Source organism: Meleagris gallopavo, chromosome 4 (assembly GCF_000146605.3).
Source record: "Meleagris gallopavo isolate NT-WF06-2002-E0010 breed Aviagen turkey brand Nicholas breeding stock chromosome 4, Turkey_5.1, whole genome shotgun sequence".
NCBI classification, from domain to species: domain Eukaryota; kingdom Metazoa; phylum Chordata; class Aves; order Galliformes; family Phasianidae; genus Meleagris; species Meleagris gallopavo.
In genome coordinates this window covers 40,555,866-40,571,347 of record NC_015014.2, presented here as the reverse complement: position 1 = coordinate 40,571,347, position 15,482 = coordinate 40,555,866, and the positions used below count along the sequence as shown (strand labels likewise).

Sequence of the window (15,482 nt, the reverse complement as noted above, 5' to 3'; positions counted from 1 at the left end):
AAATGTTCTTAGTAACCTTTCACAGTGCCAAGTATTGCTGAGCTGAAATAATCTTTGTGGTGTTATCAAGAAATAATACAGCAGTGTATCTTATGTCTTTAGTGAAACTAAAGCAGTGGAAACTGCAGCTGTATTCAAGTTAACTGTATTCATGTTAACCCATTTCTGTGCATTAACACTGTCATAGAATGGCTTGGGCTGGAAGGGACCTCCAAGATCATCTAGCGTCAATCCACCTGCTGCAGGCATGGTTGCCAAATACTAAGTACAATACTGGATCAGGCTGCCCAGTGCCCCTTTCAAACTTGAATACCTCCATGGGTGGAATATGCACAACTTTTCTCAGTGGAAAATTTCCCCTTGCCACTTTGGCTAACTTGGTGTTCCTTTATCTTATCATCTAAGATTAGGTATGAATTTGGTAGAAGACCTACCTGACCTTGGTGGCTAAATCAACAGTTGTTGATTTTGTAAATTGATATGTTCCAGTAGAACTTTGTGTCTGCACTATATTTATGAGCATTTCTTCTGTTTTAGCATCCAAGAGCTGAATACCTTAGTTAATTGTGAGACTCCTTTTGGTAATGAAGACTGTCTGATACTTCCAGAGGAATATTCATTACATCACTCAGATTAAAGCTTTCTGCAAGCCCACGTACCCCAAGCAATTTTCAGGAGGCAAAGTAGGAACAGTAATGCAAAACAAATCCCTTTGCTTCCCCTCCTCCACCAATTTCTTGAAGTAAGAATCTTAATGGTCTTTCAGGCAAATTTTTATTTTTAAGTCCATTGCCTTTGTACATCTGGCTGTTAATTTCTCTGCATTCATTTGAATCTTACTGCAGTACCATTAAGTATTTGGACACTCCTTTTGCTCTCTACTAACAGAAAATTCCAAATAATTTTAAGTGAGCAATGGCAGTTTGTTAAACTGCAAAGCCTGCTGTTTGTGTCAGTTCAATTTATATAACCTTCTTTGCATGCATACTTTTTGGGTATACAAGGTTGTGGGTTTTTTTTCTATAGGAAAAATTAGATTAATGTGGAAATGTGAATGATTTGTATTGGAATCCTTCACTGTGAGTCAGTCATCCAGTGTAATCAGGATAGAAAAAGTCTTAAGAGGACAAAGGTTAAGTGCTAAAACTGAGTGTAGTGTTTTAGAACTTCAGTAAGAGTTAAGCAATCCTCACTGTAAATATATCGAAGCCACCTGCTAAAAATCACTTTGGCATCACAGTCTTCCAAGATTTCTGTACTTGTTGGGTCTGAAAATAAATATCATGTTGCATTTCGCTGCTTGTTTGCAGTACCATCAGTGATTCAGTTCCAGGCTAAAAGAAGGCTTGAAAATGGTATCTCTTCTAGCAGCCCAAAAATGTTGTAAGAAATTGGGGCTTTAAAAATATTCGGCTGCTGTTATGTAAATCCAAAGTGCCAGTCAAAGATTATTTATCCAAAAAAAGAAAAAAAAGAGATTATTTGCCTTAATTTTTAAAGCTCTTCTAGAATTTTTCAGACCATTTTCTGATAGCTGCAGAATAGAATGTGATTTAAACTTCATTCATTGCCAGATAACTGTTTCCATAGTATTTAAGTATTAAGTATTAAGGTTGGTTTTTAATTTTTTTTATTATTATTTATTTGTCATACATGCTCTGTCAAAAACTAACTTTGGATGATAGCAGCAGAGTTCAGATAGTTTCTTCACATGCTTTAGCATGAAGAATTGCTTACCAGCAGTGTAGAATCTGGCTTCATTACGAATACAAGAGAATATGGTAATTTTATTGTCAGTTCAGAGGTACAGGTAATTCAGTCCACCTGTTGAGCTGAGCTCAAATTCTATTTTGATTTTTTGTCACTGTTAAATTTTATTAAATATTAGCTATCTCAAATCTTCCATTAAAAAAAGGGTCCCTGTTCCAACATCATTGAGTCTTTTACATTTTGTATGCTTTTACTTAGCAAAGCTGTTAAAAACTATGATTTTCCATTTGCTTTACCCTGAACTTGATGGGGACAGCACACAGGGAGAATAATTGTTTTCAACTCATACTTTTTTGTCCTTCAGTGTTTCTCTATAATTTACTGAAGTAAATTATAGTGGGCAGCATGTATGTAAAACACAGTTGAGACTGATGACTGCACAGCAGTCTCTGTGGTTCTTATCTGTGATAAGAATGGGATATTCTTTAAAACCAGTTCTGCATTTCTCTTTGTCATCCTTTTATGCTACTGCAGTACCTTAAAGAGGCTGAGAAAAGAAGTTATTAAAGTTCCTGAACATCAGATAAATTTGAAACATAAACTGTCAGGAGATGGAAAATACTGTTCCGGTTGGTGCTGTGACTTACACCAGTAGGTTGAAGTGCCCTGTTAATGTAGGGTGTCCTCTTTTTTCTGCAGTTGTGGGTTTTCTCATTGTTTTTTTCTGTTCTTGTTAGTTTGTAAGTACTGTATGGAATCGAGATGCCTAAATAAGTGATACAGCTTCTGCATACATTATTTTCATGCACATTGCTACATTTAAAAAGCACATTGCTGAGCTTGGAAACCAAATATATAACAACTTCATTTCCTATCTGTTGACTCCAGTGGGTCATCTGAAATGGGTTTCTATGGATGCCAAATCATATCCTGCAAAGCAATGCAGTGAGCAGCATTAAGAAAGTTAGTGTTGTCTGTAGAGAAATGTTAAATCACTGGATGAAAACAGACACATCTTCTTCTCGGAAACATTTGAGGAAAGATCTAATAACTTTGATTGCTTCAAAAAAATCTGACGAGGCCTATGCTTTGTATCTTTGCTCATGCAGAAGAGTGAATAAGACTTATCAGCAGACTTTAAACATGTTCTTAAACTGGTCTTCTTTAGTTTATAGTTTCAGGACCAAAAATCAATCACTACATTTTTATCCCAGACCAAATGTTTACCAGAGAGATACTAAACGCTTACAAATAGAGTAGCTTATAATGGAAGCACCAGCTCATCTTTAACTTTGGAAGAACATGCAGTGCCAATTTAATTAAAGCCACATTAAAATAGGACTGTTGTTTATATCATGTTGATTCTCCACTTCCCTGAGAAGTCGTGCTGCCATTTTGTGCCACATATTCATGTCTTGTGCAAATTAATAGATCATTTTATTCTTCACAGGAAATCTGAAGACTTTTATAGCAAATCCATCAGTGTCAGAATGAACACAGGTATGCTGCTTATGTGAGATTTTTCTTTACTTACAACTAAGTGTACAACTATATGTTGTTTAGAAGGCAGAGAAAATCCCAGATTTATTTAAAAGTTCATGTTAGTTGGTGTTGAATTTAAACAAAGCAAAGTATTTTAGTAGTATGTCTGTTTATATGGATTTCTATTCCATATATGAATTTTACATACTTGGTTTTGTATGTATGGATATATATGGATATATAAAACATACATGCATGTTTAGCTTTCTGTGCTTATGTTACTTCTTTCAGTTTTGTATACATATGCTTTTCTGCAAATGTGTGTAATACTGGGACATAAAGGCTGTGGAAAATTGATGCTAAAGTATCAGTATCACATTTTCCTATCATGCCTTAAAAATGTTTTGTTTCCATTCTTTATTGTCAGTAAATTAAAAGACATAAATATTTGTATTGGCTGCGTTTGCATAATCAGATGAGGATAACTATTTTGTACTTGAAGATTTACGTTTTCTCTCAAGTTACATTGATAGATCTACTGACCACACAAATTACTCAGCAGTATATATCTTTATGTTATGATCTGTAAAATACTCCTGACTTGTTCCTGAATCATTTAAGTCAATAGATAATTCTAATGGTTTTGCTAGAAGTGGGAACAGCCCGCTAGTAAGCAGACCAGTGAAATCCTCATGCCAGGTGTAAAATTTACAGCTGCCGTCACTTCTTTACCCTCTACAGATAAACTATCTGCTTTGCATATTATCTGTGGCACAGGAAGAGAAATACTCATTCTCTGCAGACCAATTACTTTTATTATTGATCACAGTGCTGCACTGAAAATTTGAAATAAGGAAAATCTCATGCTTGGGGCTAGAGGTCCTGAGCTGCCTGTGAAACCAGTGTAGATCTTTCAGCAGCATGCTCTAAATCCAAGGGATTAATGTTTCCATGCTATCATGCTATAGCTTGCTGTTATTTTCTAGGCTCCTGTATTGAAGAGCTTCCTGGCCTCTGATTCTCTCAGTCAGTGATTGGAATTCATGAGGTTCTCAAAAGGGTTTTTTTTAAGACAAAGTTAAAATATATTGTGTAAGACAAAATTAAAATGTATTGTGATGAAACTGCTATATTTGCAACTATTTTTATTAGGAAAAGCAAAGTTTCTCAGTTGAGGTGGGGTATTTTTTGGTTGTTCTGAAATGTCTTGCAGACCTCCGTCAGTGGGTGACGGAGAGGGAGTAGCACTAAGTCTTGATAAGGATTTCATTTATGGAAATTTGTCTCACCATTTTGCATTTTTTTTTACAAGATTTCCTTCCTAAACATGTCAGTCTGTATAATGAATGTAATAGTGAAGTACTGCTTGCTACACAGAACTGTAATTTCAGAAGTAAGTCAGCTAAGCATCATCTGTTTGAGTGATTACACTGTACACTGTAATCATATGGGTTAAAACATAATAGATGTCATTTTATAGCTTCTACTTTTGAAAAGTGTGGCTTGTGTCAGAGATGAAAATTACCAGTTTGTGTTACTGCAGCTCTGAAGGGTGGTTTTGTTCTGCACTGCACTAAAGTTTCTCAAGTTAGTCTGAAACTCTGAAGAGGAACAGACATAAAGATTTTAATCATCTATATGTCTGAATGACATCTGTTATGGATTGACTCTTCTGATCACATAGGATACTTGAAAATCCACTTAAAGACCCAACTATACTTGAAATCTTGCATAGTTTCTTAAAGACATCATGACTGTAAGTTGGACTTTAATCTACTGTGCTCTTAAGTAGTGAAAACATTTTTCATCTTATGGATGTGCACATTGCAAGCTGTACTAAAAGGAAGTATTGGCAAAAAAAAAAAAAAGCAGCATTTCATATCAGTTCTATTGATGTATGTCACTTCTTGACTGTAAGAAAAACTCCCATGAGTAGGACATAGAAGTGAACTTCTTACACTACTGTTGGTGAAGCATTGCTTTACTAAGTGGCTGAGACTGAGGATGTTTGGCACAGTCACCTGTCTTAGGGCATTAAAAGAATGCAGAAGTTCCTTTAATTTTTTTGCTATTTCACTGCTTTATAATAGAAATTCTTGTATGACAAAACTGGAGGTTTTTGGTTTACTGTGAATTTGCCACTATTTTGTTTTAAACTAGGATTACGATTAATTATTTCAGCAGATAAATTTTCTCTTGAGTTTAGTGCAAGTAGTTGTTCAAATGGCAAAGCAAACAGACCTGGTCTATGTGCAGCTTTAAAAAGCTGATGTACTGCTTGGACTGGGCTGCTCTAACCCAGCATTCCCTGTGGCTGCAGGCTTGGCAGTCTGTCTCAGCGAACTCTGTAGAAGATATTTTTGTCTACAGAGAAAATGTTTTGAAGAGCTTTGGTTTTCATTACTCTACCATATATGGGAGGGATGTTTCAGTGCTTGATGTTGATTCTGTACCACATGTTAGGAAGAAATACTCAGCAGCTAAATGCAGTGAAATGTATTTGCAAACACAAGGGCACAGACATTAGATATAGAGAAGGTTTCAGAAGTACTGAAGGCACCTTAATTTGTAGTTGATTTTGGTGTTCTAATTTTGCTGTAAGTTAACAAAAATAGTAGTCTAGTAGAATGTGTGCCTTTGTATTACCTTTTTAAACCCAGACTATGCAGTCATCAACTGAATGATATTTTGAACTGTATAGAGGTATTTTCATCAACAAGCCTTCAAGTATTGCAGATTTGGTGACCATCATTATCTTGGTGAGGCATTTTGAGAAACTAAGACCTGGAAAATGTAAGCCCCAGTGAAGTTCACTTCAGATTGCAGCACAGGATAAAAGTGCTTGTTGCTTGTACCAGGTGTGTGAGGTTGTTGTTGGGGGAGAGGAAATTTCACTGAGGGATTATGAATGAATGCAAGCTAATACACTAAAACAGATTCTTAGTGATCCAAAAAAGTTTTGGCTGTGTTTCACACAGATAATGCTCAATAAATGCATCTAATTTTAAAGTTGCCTGTTTCAAATAAATGAGGCACATAAAGAGCAGCTGAGAGTAAAAAAGTCTGCAGTTCTGAAAACCCACAAGTATTTTGTGATTGTTAAAATTATTAGTGCAAGTCATCACATACACTAACATCTTAAATTCTCTGAGAGACAAAAATAGAAATTCTCAGGTCCCTGGAGAGTTCCTGAATAGACTATTAGAAGCTACAAGCTAATAGAAGCTGTTTTGGGATCACTAAAACAAATATACAGCTTGATTGTTCAAATGTTCTCCTACAACATTATAATTTTTAAAATCATTATCTGCTGCAATTTAGCAGTATGAAAGAGCCAAGTAATAGTAGATGACCCTGAGTAGTCACTGTTAGGTTCTGTAGTAGTAGCTCAGCTTAGAACCCACAGAGGAGTTCAGGCAGATGACAGCAGGAAGAGAAGCCCAAATAATTACTTGCCAGGCTACTCCCAGCCGCTTTGCAGGAGCTGTCAGTGGTACATTTCCACAAGCCTAGATGAGCAGGCAGGCAGTACCCCAGATCAAGGACTTCTGAGAACAAGCACAGTGTCTGGACCCCTTTTAAGCCTGCGCCATGAGGGCCTCAGCCCTGGGGTCTAGGCTTGGAGCACATCAATACAAAGCACTGAGAGCAGCACTCCAGATCAGTTCTGAAGTAAGGAGGGGTGTGCTGCAGGGTATGGGAATCATTATGGGGTGCAGGGGAAGAGGCAGCTGAGGATTGCACAGGACTTAAAATTCAGTTATTTGTAGGAAGAAACAGAAAACAAAAGAGAGGAAAGGGGAAGAATGGAGAAAAGTGGAAAAGAATAGAAGAGGAGAAAGAATTCGTCAAAGCAAAAGGAACTGGATGGTGAACTAATTAAAGAGAGCATGCAGAGCAAAGCTGTGGAGTGTTCTGGTACGTATGCAAATATGCACGTACTACTAGCTGTAGGGTAAGCTGCTTGTCACTTCCTGTCAGTGTGGGGCTCTTTCTTTTTCTCTCTTCAGAGATAAACATGCAAAACTGATCATAGTATTCAGGAGTTCATCGCTACGTGTTTTTTTGCTCTAAAAGATACTAGCAGAAACATGCCTCACCAGATACCTCCTACCTCTGTTTTCTCCTCCTTTTCTGCAGTACCTGCTGAGGATGCTTGTTTGTCTTTTCCTGGTTTGATGTGAGTATGGAGAACATGCAAGAGAATATCAAGCACTGTTGGGCCTAATTTGAGCTGGACATTTTGAGCAGTGTTTTTGATTGCGAACTGTTGCCCAACTTCAAGTCTATTTCTGCTTGCAGAATTGATTCAAGTTGCTTATGGTTAAACATTAAAACAATCCCTAGGATGCTATGGCTCTCAGACCAGAAGGATTTCTAATGTCAGAAGCAGATTGTATACATATGCACACACATTTTTTTATGCGTGTAGGCATTTCTTATTGATTTCGTCTTCATTTATTCATTGAATAGCAGCTTTGCAATATTAATTGCTTATATTTTGCAGATGAAGTGAGAAAATGGTTCAGTCTCCTGCACTGTTTTGGAATTCTCTGTTCTCTAGACTTAGAGCTTTTTGGTGTTATTCAGACTTCAGGAATCAGTGTAAATTAAGTTAGCATTTGCTGGAAATTTGGTGGAATTATGAAAAAGGAGTACAGGCTGAAATAAGCTTCTCAAAGTTCAGCTGTATAAGGCCATGCAGATCTGGACCTTTTACGGTAACACACAGATTCTTCTGATCTTCATTCAGATGCCCTTGATTTATGGGAGCTTGGCCTGGACAAAGATAGGAAGAAGGAATCCATAAGGCATAAATATGTACTTGTCCATAATCATTCATGTTTGATCACATATATTGCACAACTGAAGGCAGTGTGTTTGTGTGTTTGTATCTCACCTGAGTGCAAAGCAACTCTGCCACTATTGTGTACATACTGAGAATGTTATAGCAGGTACAGATTTGGAGGGGTGGCTTCTATATAGAGAGGTAAATGGTGTATGAATATGCATATAGTCTATTGCAAAGCCTGTTTTATCTATCTTGCGTGAAGCTGTCAAATCTTTTGCTAGATAATGTGTCTACTAATACAGAATTGTGACTCCATTCAGTTACATTAGAAATGAATTTGAAGCAGAATTCGTGGAAGTTATGTTGATTAAATATTTGTATTTGGTCTCCTCCTCCTTTTCTCCTATCTTAGCTTTTCTATGCTGAAAATCAAAAAGGTAGCTCTTGAAAAGTACAAATAAAACATTAGTTTGAATTTAAAAGTGGCAGCTTGTATTAATGAAATAAATGTGTTGCTGAAGTCTGCCCATATTCAGATAAAAACAAAAAGTCAGTATCAGCAGATTGTCAAGTCTCCCTGGAATTATTTCCATTTTATGTTAGTGGGAAGAATGATACAAGAACGGAAAATGTGATTTTTGTTACCATTGCCATGCTATGTTTATGTAAGCAAATTAAAACAAATTTGATAACCAATTTCTGTTTCCCAAGTCTAGTACCAATAATTAATATCAGTTAATGTAATGCATGAGGCTGTTGCTGACTAAAACCATCTGGCCCTTTGCCTCTGGACTTGGAGCTAACAGTGGCTCTTTAGAACCCCTTACACCTGGGGCAGTGACTCAGATGTTTGTCTGCATTAACAACTGCTTAATGTGTATCCTTGCTATTTTGGGGGAATGTTGGAATGAGCAAGGGAATGCCTGCAGCTCACTTCTCTGGGAGATTGGTTTAAGATGTCTTCTCTGTGGCTCAAATTACCATTATAGGAAATCCTTTCCACTAATAGGTTGCAGGTCTCTCTTAAATATAATTTTTACATTGAGTGCAGAAAAATATTCTGGATAAATTATCAGGAAGGATATTTACTAACTTTGATAATTATGATAGTTTCTAAAAAGCACGTTGTAGGAAAGCCTCCTCCTTATAAAACAAAGTTCTGCTAAAGACAGAATGATAGCCCAAATGAGGGAGGAAAGAAAAAAGGAGATCCAGTTCCAGAAGAAAGGTTTTTCATACTGCTAGTTGTTCAGACATATTTTAGATTTAGATTTCAAGTCTTTCCCTTGAAGTATAGTTTGGTTCTAGACATGCATGTGTTTATCTTCCATTAAATTTAAAGCAAACAAACAAAAAAATTAAAAAAAAAAAGGAAAAAACCAGGGACGTTCTCTCTGAATCAAAGTAATGCATGCCATCCTTAATTAGTTTGTTTCTTGTGTTTAGAGTGTCTGAAGGACCATACAGAAGTACTTTGTCAGCTAATCAACATAGGCTTAGTTTGAATGGTGTCTTTCTAATGCATACAACGAAATTATTTTACAGTGCAGATTACTCTGGAATGCTTAATCCTTTATCTTGATTACTTGTTTATTTTTTCAATTATTGGGTATAATTAAGCAGTTTTCTAGGCAACTGGACATATGTATTTCTACAGTGAATTTAGTATTAGATATTTGCTTTTTTAGTTTGTATGAGGTTTATTGTTTCTTAAAGCTTGTGAAAGTTTATGTATTCTGCTAATCTGTGGAACTCATGAATTTATATGTACCTGCAGCATTTCTCTAATTGCATGTTTATTTTCTTGTATGTTTGGCGTATCTCACACTGTGATGTGTTGCATGTGCTTGCTTCCTTTGTCTGGGGCTGGTGTCTGTATTGTTTTGTGCTTCCAGATAGCGGTGGGTGTGCTCGCAAACGTGCTGCAATGTCTGTCACATTAACAGCTGTGAAGAGGGTTCAGAGCTCTCCAAACCTACTGGCTTCAGGTATAACAACTAACAGTAAGATACTGCTCATGAATGGCATTCTGTAGCATTATATTTGTCTACAATATCACTCTGCAGGAGGGGAAAGGTAACCATATTTTCTATTCTACTGACAGATATTTTCCTTAGTTCTACAGTGCTCTTTAGAAAGTAGTTCTTATTTCTTTCTGCCTGTATTCTGTAGTCATTGATGGAAAAAGATAGAAAGACTTACGAAGAAGCTTCTTTTTTTTTTTTTTAATTAACTTTGCCTTTGGTACATAAAACAGAATTTGGGTTTCATGTCCCCCATTGTTTTACAGAATAATACAGCATGAAGAGAGGATGTTTATTACAAGTGGCTTTAGAACTGCTCCTAAAAGAATCTGTATGCAATGGTACAATGATCATCAGAAGCCAGAATAATTTAAAAACATTTATGAAATGTTTTCCTAAAAATGTGTGGAACAATAAAACCATAGAGAGCATTCAGTAGGGAGAGCTGCTGCTTAGCATTCTTCTGTCTGATTTCACAAGATGAAATCTTAATGGGTGTCAGCTGTCCAGATTCAAACGTGAATTAAGTAGTTGTAAGTAAAAATCCATAAAGAATCTCAAGTGTTGTAGGCTAATTCTTTCCAATATAAACATTAAGTGTTTACACTGAATATAATAATAAAGTTCAATGAGCATAAATTTCAGAGAGCCAGAAAGGAGTTGCGATGTAACGTCTTTGTTTTGTATGTTTTTATAATGTAAGGCTAATCCCAGGAATAAGAACTCTGTTTGAATTTCTGAAACAAATTAAAAATTTGGATATTGCTCTTTGTAAGTAAGGGTAGTAGAACAGTCATAGGGATTACTGCTTGCATAATAATTCAAGAAAGCATTACGTTTCTATTTCTTAGCAGTCTTTCTATGAATTTTTTATTTCAGCATGTACAAGCCTTGTAATGTGTTGTGCTATTGCACTCAAAACTAATGATGAGTGCTCTTAGTTCTGTAGTCCTACTGGGGCTAGATTATTGTACATAAAAATTATTTTCAATTTGTTTGGAGAGGTAAAAACGTTAGTTTGTTCAGAGGGGAAAAAACACTATTATATCTCTAAATAATCCAAGAAAACACCAGAATTTCTGATCTACCATGTGCTGGCAGTATGTATGTGTTCATTAGTGATTTGTTTTGAAGTAGTGAAGAAAGTTTCATGCATTCTGGTGGGGGGTAAAAAAAAAAAAATCCTGACAACCTGTAGACATCTTTCTTAGTTTTGAATTAAAACTTTTCAGTTGATCTTAAAAGAATGCTATTTCTTCTGATATCAAGATTCTAAATGGTAGTAGACCTCAGTATATACTGAAAAAAAAAAAAGATAGCAAATATGTATTATTGGCTGTCTGAAATAGCAGTAGTTAATTAATAACTTTTAACACACTGTAGAACTTCTACAGTAAACATTAGTTATATATAGTGTACTATTTTGAGGCATAATTAAGAAAGGAATTCAGATAACTGAGCAAAAGAATACCTGCATACTTTACAGAGTTTCTAAATTGTGTCATGAGAAAAAAAAAATTACTAGAGAGGTTTTATTCCTAATTTTCAAAACTAGCTGTTTAGAGACTTTCAAGTACTATTTCTTAAGCAAGATTTGTTTATACAATTGCAAATACTCCCATACTTCTGATAGACACTTGGCCTTAATAGAAAGGAAACGAGGTGATGAAATGTTTATAAGAATGCATCTATATAGACAGCTGGAGCTGTGAGGTGAGGGAGGGGTGGGACCATAGCTACGTTTTTCCCATAGGCAGCATCAGAAAGACTCACATATGCTATTTGTTTTTATAGGCAGATCCTTTTGCTAACTGCATCTATTGCAGACAGTAAAAATTAATATATAAATATAAATACATAATTCTCAGCAAGTTCCTTAAAATAAAACTTTGTATTCATAATGATTGTTTACTGATTGGATCAGCAGCTTAATTATTTAAATGAACTGGTGTAGCAGTATGGACCAGATGTTTTGCTGTTTTTCTGATCTGATCTCAATGTGTTCACTAGATCACTATGATGCCATTTAATTCAATACTTTTATCTGAAGAGTCATGGCAACAGACCAATTAATAGAAGCATACATATCTCTCTTGGCATCATTGATTACTGAGTCACTGTGTTGTTTTTTTTTTAAACATAACTTATAAAATTAACCCTATGAGCTTAGCTGCACATTAAGACACTCCAAGCATTTATAACACAAACTAATATTTGTTCTTTCTTGATTTTAGGATCTGATTCTCAGTCTCCAGATTCAGGTAAATAAAACAATGGTATTTATGAATCACTGTAATATCATGTTAACAGGATGAAATATAACAATTTTCCTTCCTTTGATTTCACCACTTCATATATATAGAATCATTAAGAAAAGTGCCATTGAATTTGTAGTAATAATGGTTGGTTAAGACCTCAAATTAAAGTCTTACTTGGGAAGCAGTATTTTCTATAACAGTATATGTTGTCAGAAAACGGGTTGCGTGGGAGCACACAGACTGCTAATTTGTCACCTTCAGCTTCAGTGGGACTTGTTATATCATTTTTAGTCTCTTACTTAGGATTACAAGTTCCACTCACCCCACTTAGCAGCCTACTCACACAATGTGTTACTTATCCCAGCCTCTTTCTTCAATATTTTGTCTTCATATCTGTAACTTGTTGAGGTAGTGTAGTATCTTCCATGTATTTGGACAGTGTCCTTTTGGATGTTTAGCTCTTATAATAAAGACAAAATATGCTTTGGAAAATTGAGGTGGTGTTCAGATTTGAAAAGAAGATTGGAGCAAATGATCAGGTAGTGACTTTTCTGAGCTGGGATGTTTTTTGAAATCTAGCTGTGAAGATCAAGAACCTAACCTGAAAGAGTATTTCAGTCTGCTTTATACTAGGGATAAACCACCAAGAACTCAAAAGGACTCCTAAGCTGAAGATCTACAGCATATAAGAACTTTGTAGGAAGCTAACAAACTGCTATGAACAGTACTGATGTAAATAAGATACAAAAATTAGCAAAGTTACAGCTTCAGCCCTATTCTTAAAACATCCATGGAAATATCAGCAGTAGTGTCAGTTGTGTAATAAAGAAATATTTCCATGTTTGCATACAGTTGGTTTGTTGTGATGATTGCAATATCTGGATCTAGTAATCATCAAAAAAAAAATGTGTATTTTTTTTTTTTTTCTCACAAAAGCTTGGAGAGCTTACAATGATGGAAGCAGAGAGACACTGAATGGGGACATTAGCAGTTCATCTCTTACAGCAAAAGGTTTTAGAAGTGTGCGGCCAAACCTACAGGACAAAAAATCACCAACTCAGGTAAAACTGAGCATACCAAATTTCATTCTTAGCATTTGTGTGTGTGTTATTCTGGACACTATATACAGATGGGATATCCCTATGGGGAAGCTTTTTCTTCCAGATAGTGTGAATCACAGCTTTCTAGGAGTATTCCCAAACTTCAAATAATACTTATTACAATTTTGCACTAAAAAAATAGTACACTTGTTATCAGGATAATGGAGGATAAAGGTTTTTAATTATAAGATAGTATTTCTGCTTTTTTTTTTTTGTCTGAACATTATGATTAGAAGGCACTTAATGTGCAAACATATTAATCTGTTCAAAAAGGAACCAACAGGCCAGTGTCAATTCTGTTTCTGTAACTATTTTAATTCAGAGCTTTAGGAGGTGTGTTGTATTTATGTGCATTACCTGTGAATAATAGGTTGTCATCTAAAATCATATAGTACATTTTGGACAGTATCATGAAGAATTCCACAGTTTTAATTTTTATTCAGTGTAATAATTGTGATTTTTAAAGAAAAGAAAGACTCTTCTGGAGTCTGATTCCAGTTTACTCCGAGCAAATGGAACATCTAGTTTTCTAAATACAAATTGTTCAGCCCCCTACAGCAAAAGATGGTGGAAACCTAAGTTGTTCTGTTTTCCATTGTATTAACAATCTTGAGTAAAAGCCTTAGGTCTTAGTTTCTTTATTTAAAGATAGAATTCAAACTACAGTATATCTCCTGCTAACATTTACTTTCTTTCTGTTTCTTCTTCAATGTTATTTTGTTGTGTGTGGATGATTTTGGCAAATAAGGCACCTCTGCCACCTCCTAGAAAAGAAAGCTTTCAGAAAGCAAGAGTAACTAATCACAAAAATGCAATTAATCTCCAGACGGTAACAACTGAGCCAGCTAAACACCCTCCTTCACATACTGGCTATTACACTAACGAGAAGTCTGCCCAGAAGATAATATCTTCTCAGATATCTAACACGAATGTGTCGTATGTACAAACAATCACTAGACCACTGACCACTACCTCCAGTGTAGGCACAAGCACAGTAGCTGGTATTAGTGCCACTCTCCATCAAGGCCAAACGCAGCAGTCTCAAAAGCGGAGGGTATCTACCCTTAAATTAACCCGGACACAAGACCCAGCAAGTGGTGTTCACTGTAATATACAGCAACAGCTCAAGCCTGTTGAAGTGCCAATATTTTCACAAAGGCCTGTCTCACCTGCCTGTAACCCAATGTCTGAGATACACACAGCATCTCTTTCCATTCAGATAGCTCCCACCCCTGACAATAATGCAGAGCCTGAAACCCAAGAACATCCACCTAGTATTTCTCCAGACACTTCAAAGATGTCTTCAAAGGATGTGGGACAAAAGTCTACAGTTCTTCCTTCTTCACAGGCTGCAGAGTGCCATGTGGTATATTTAATTTTTCCATCTTTTATTTTAGATCATTCATGAATCACTTAACTCTCTTTAGTTATACTTACATTATCAAAGTTAGACTTTCTGTTTTCTGGGTAAAACTACCTGTCACATGAATCAAACTAGAACTGAGCAAAACATAGTTTTTGGAAGTATATTGTACCCAAAAAATAAAAAAAAGAAAAGGCAACTGAGCTGGAAAGTAGACTTCCTTGTTCCTCTGTGAGCACTTTATGGAGTGCAAATGCACAATAGGAAATTAGTGAATTGTAGGTTGAGAGGTTGCATCATTAAAACACTGTGTTGACATAGGTGCTGTAGAAGGATAGCATATGGGTAGGAAATGGTGGTGGTGGTTGTTTTTTTTTCTGTAAATGCAACTCTGGCAGTTTCCTAGGCCCACCAAATAATTTTCTAAGTGTTTTCAGCAGGGCAGTCCTTGCTGTCTTCTAAGTGTCCTGTGTGGTTGGTTAAGTCTTTTAAGTCAACCACCTCCACACATCAAGGCAAAGCATTTCAAAATCCTTCTGTTTCCTGCATACCCTGTGCCTACTGAGATGAAAATTCAGTACTGATCTCATCCAGGAGAAATGTGGATATCAAGCAGGTAGTATAGCAAAAACAAGCCAACCGTCTCACAGAAGCAACTCTATCTTGTGTATGAAGAGATGCTATCAAGCATCGTAGTAAGTAATAATAGGAGGATCACTTTTCATATACATGTCAAATAATCTTTTTTTTTTT

The 15,482-nt window shown here is 35.9% G+C and overlaps 1 protein-coding gene across 1 annotated transcript in view; it reads left to right on the top strand.

The window, feature by feature from the left end:
• SORBS2 (sorbin and SH3 domain containing 2) overlaps positions 1 to 15,482 on the top strand; it is a 137,346-nt gene that overhangs the window by 58,447 nt on the left and 63,417 nt on the right. Inside the window, 4 exon segments of the mRNA XM_019614819.2 lie at positions 3,161 to 3,210; positions 9,880 to 9,972; positions 12,243 to 12,269; positions 13,203 to 13,327. Coding sequence (XP_019470364.1) covers positions 3,201 to 3,210; positions 9,880 to 9,972; positions 12,243 to 12,269; positions 13,203 to 13,327 — 255 coding nt within the window. The 5' untranslated portion in view covers positions 3,161 to 3,200.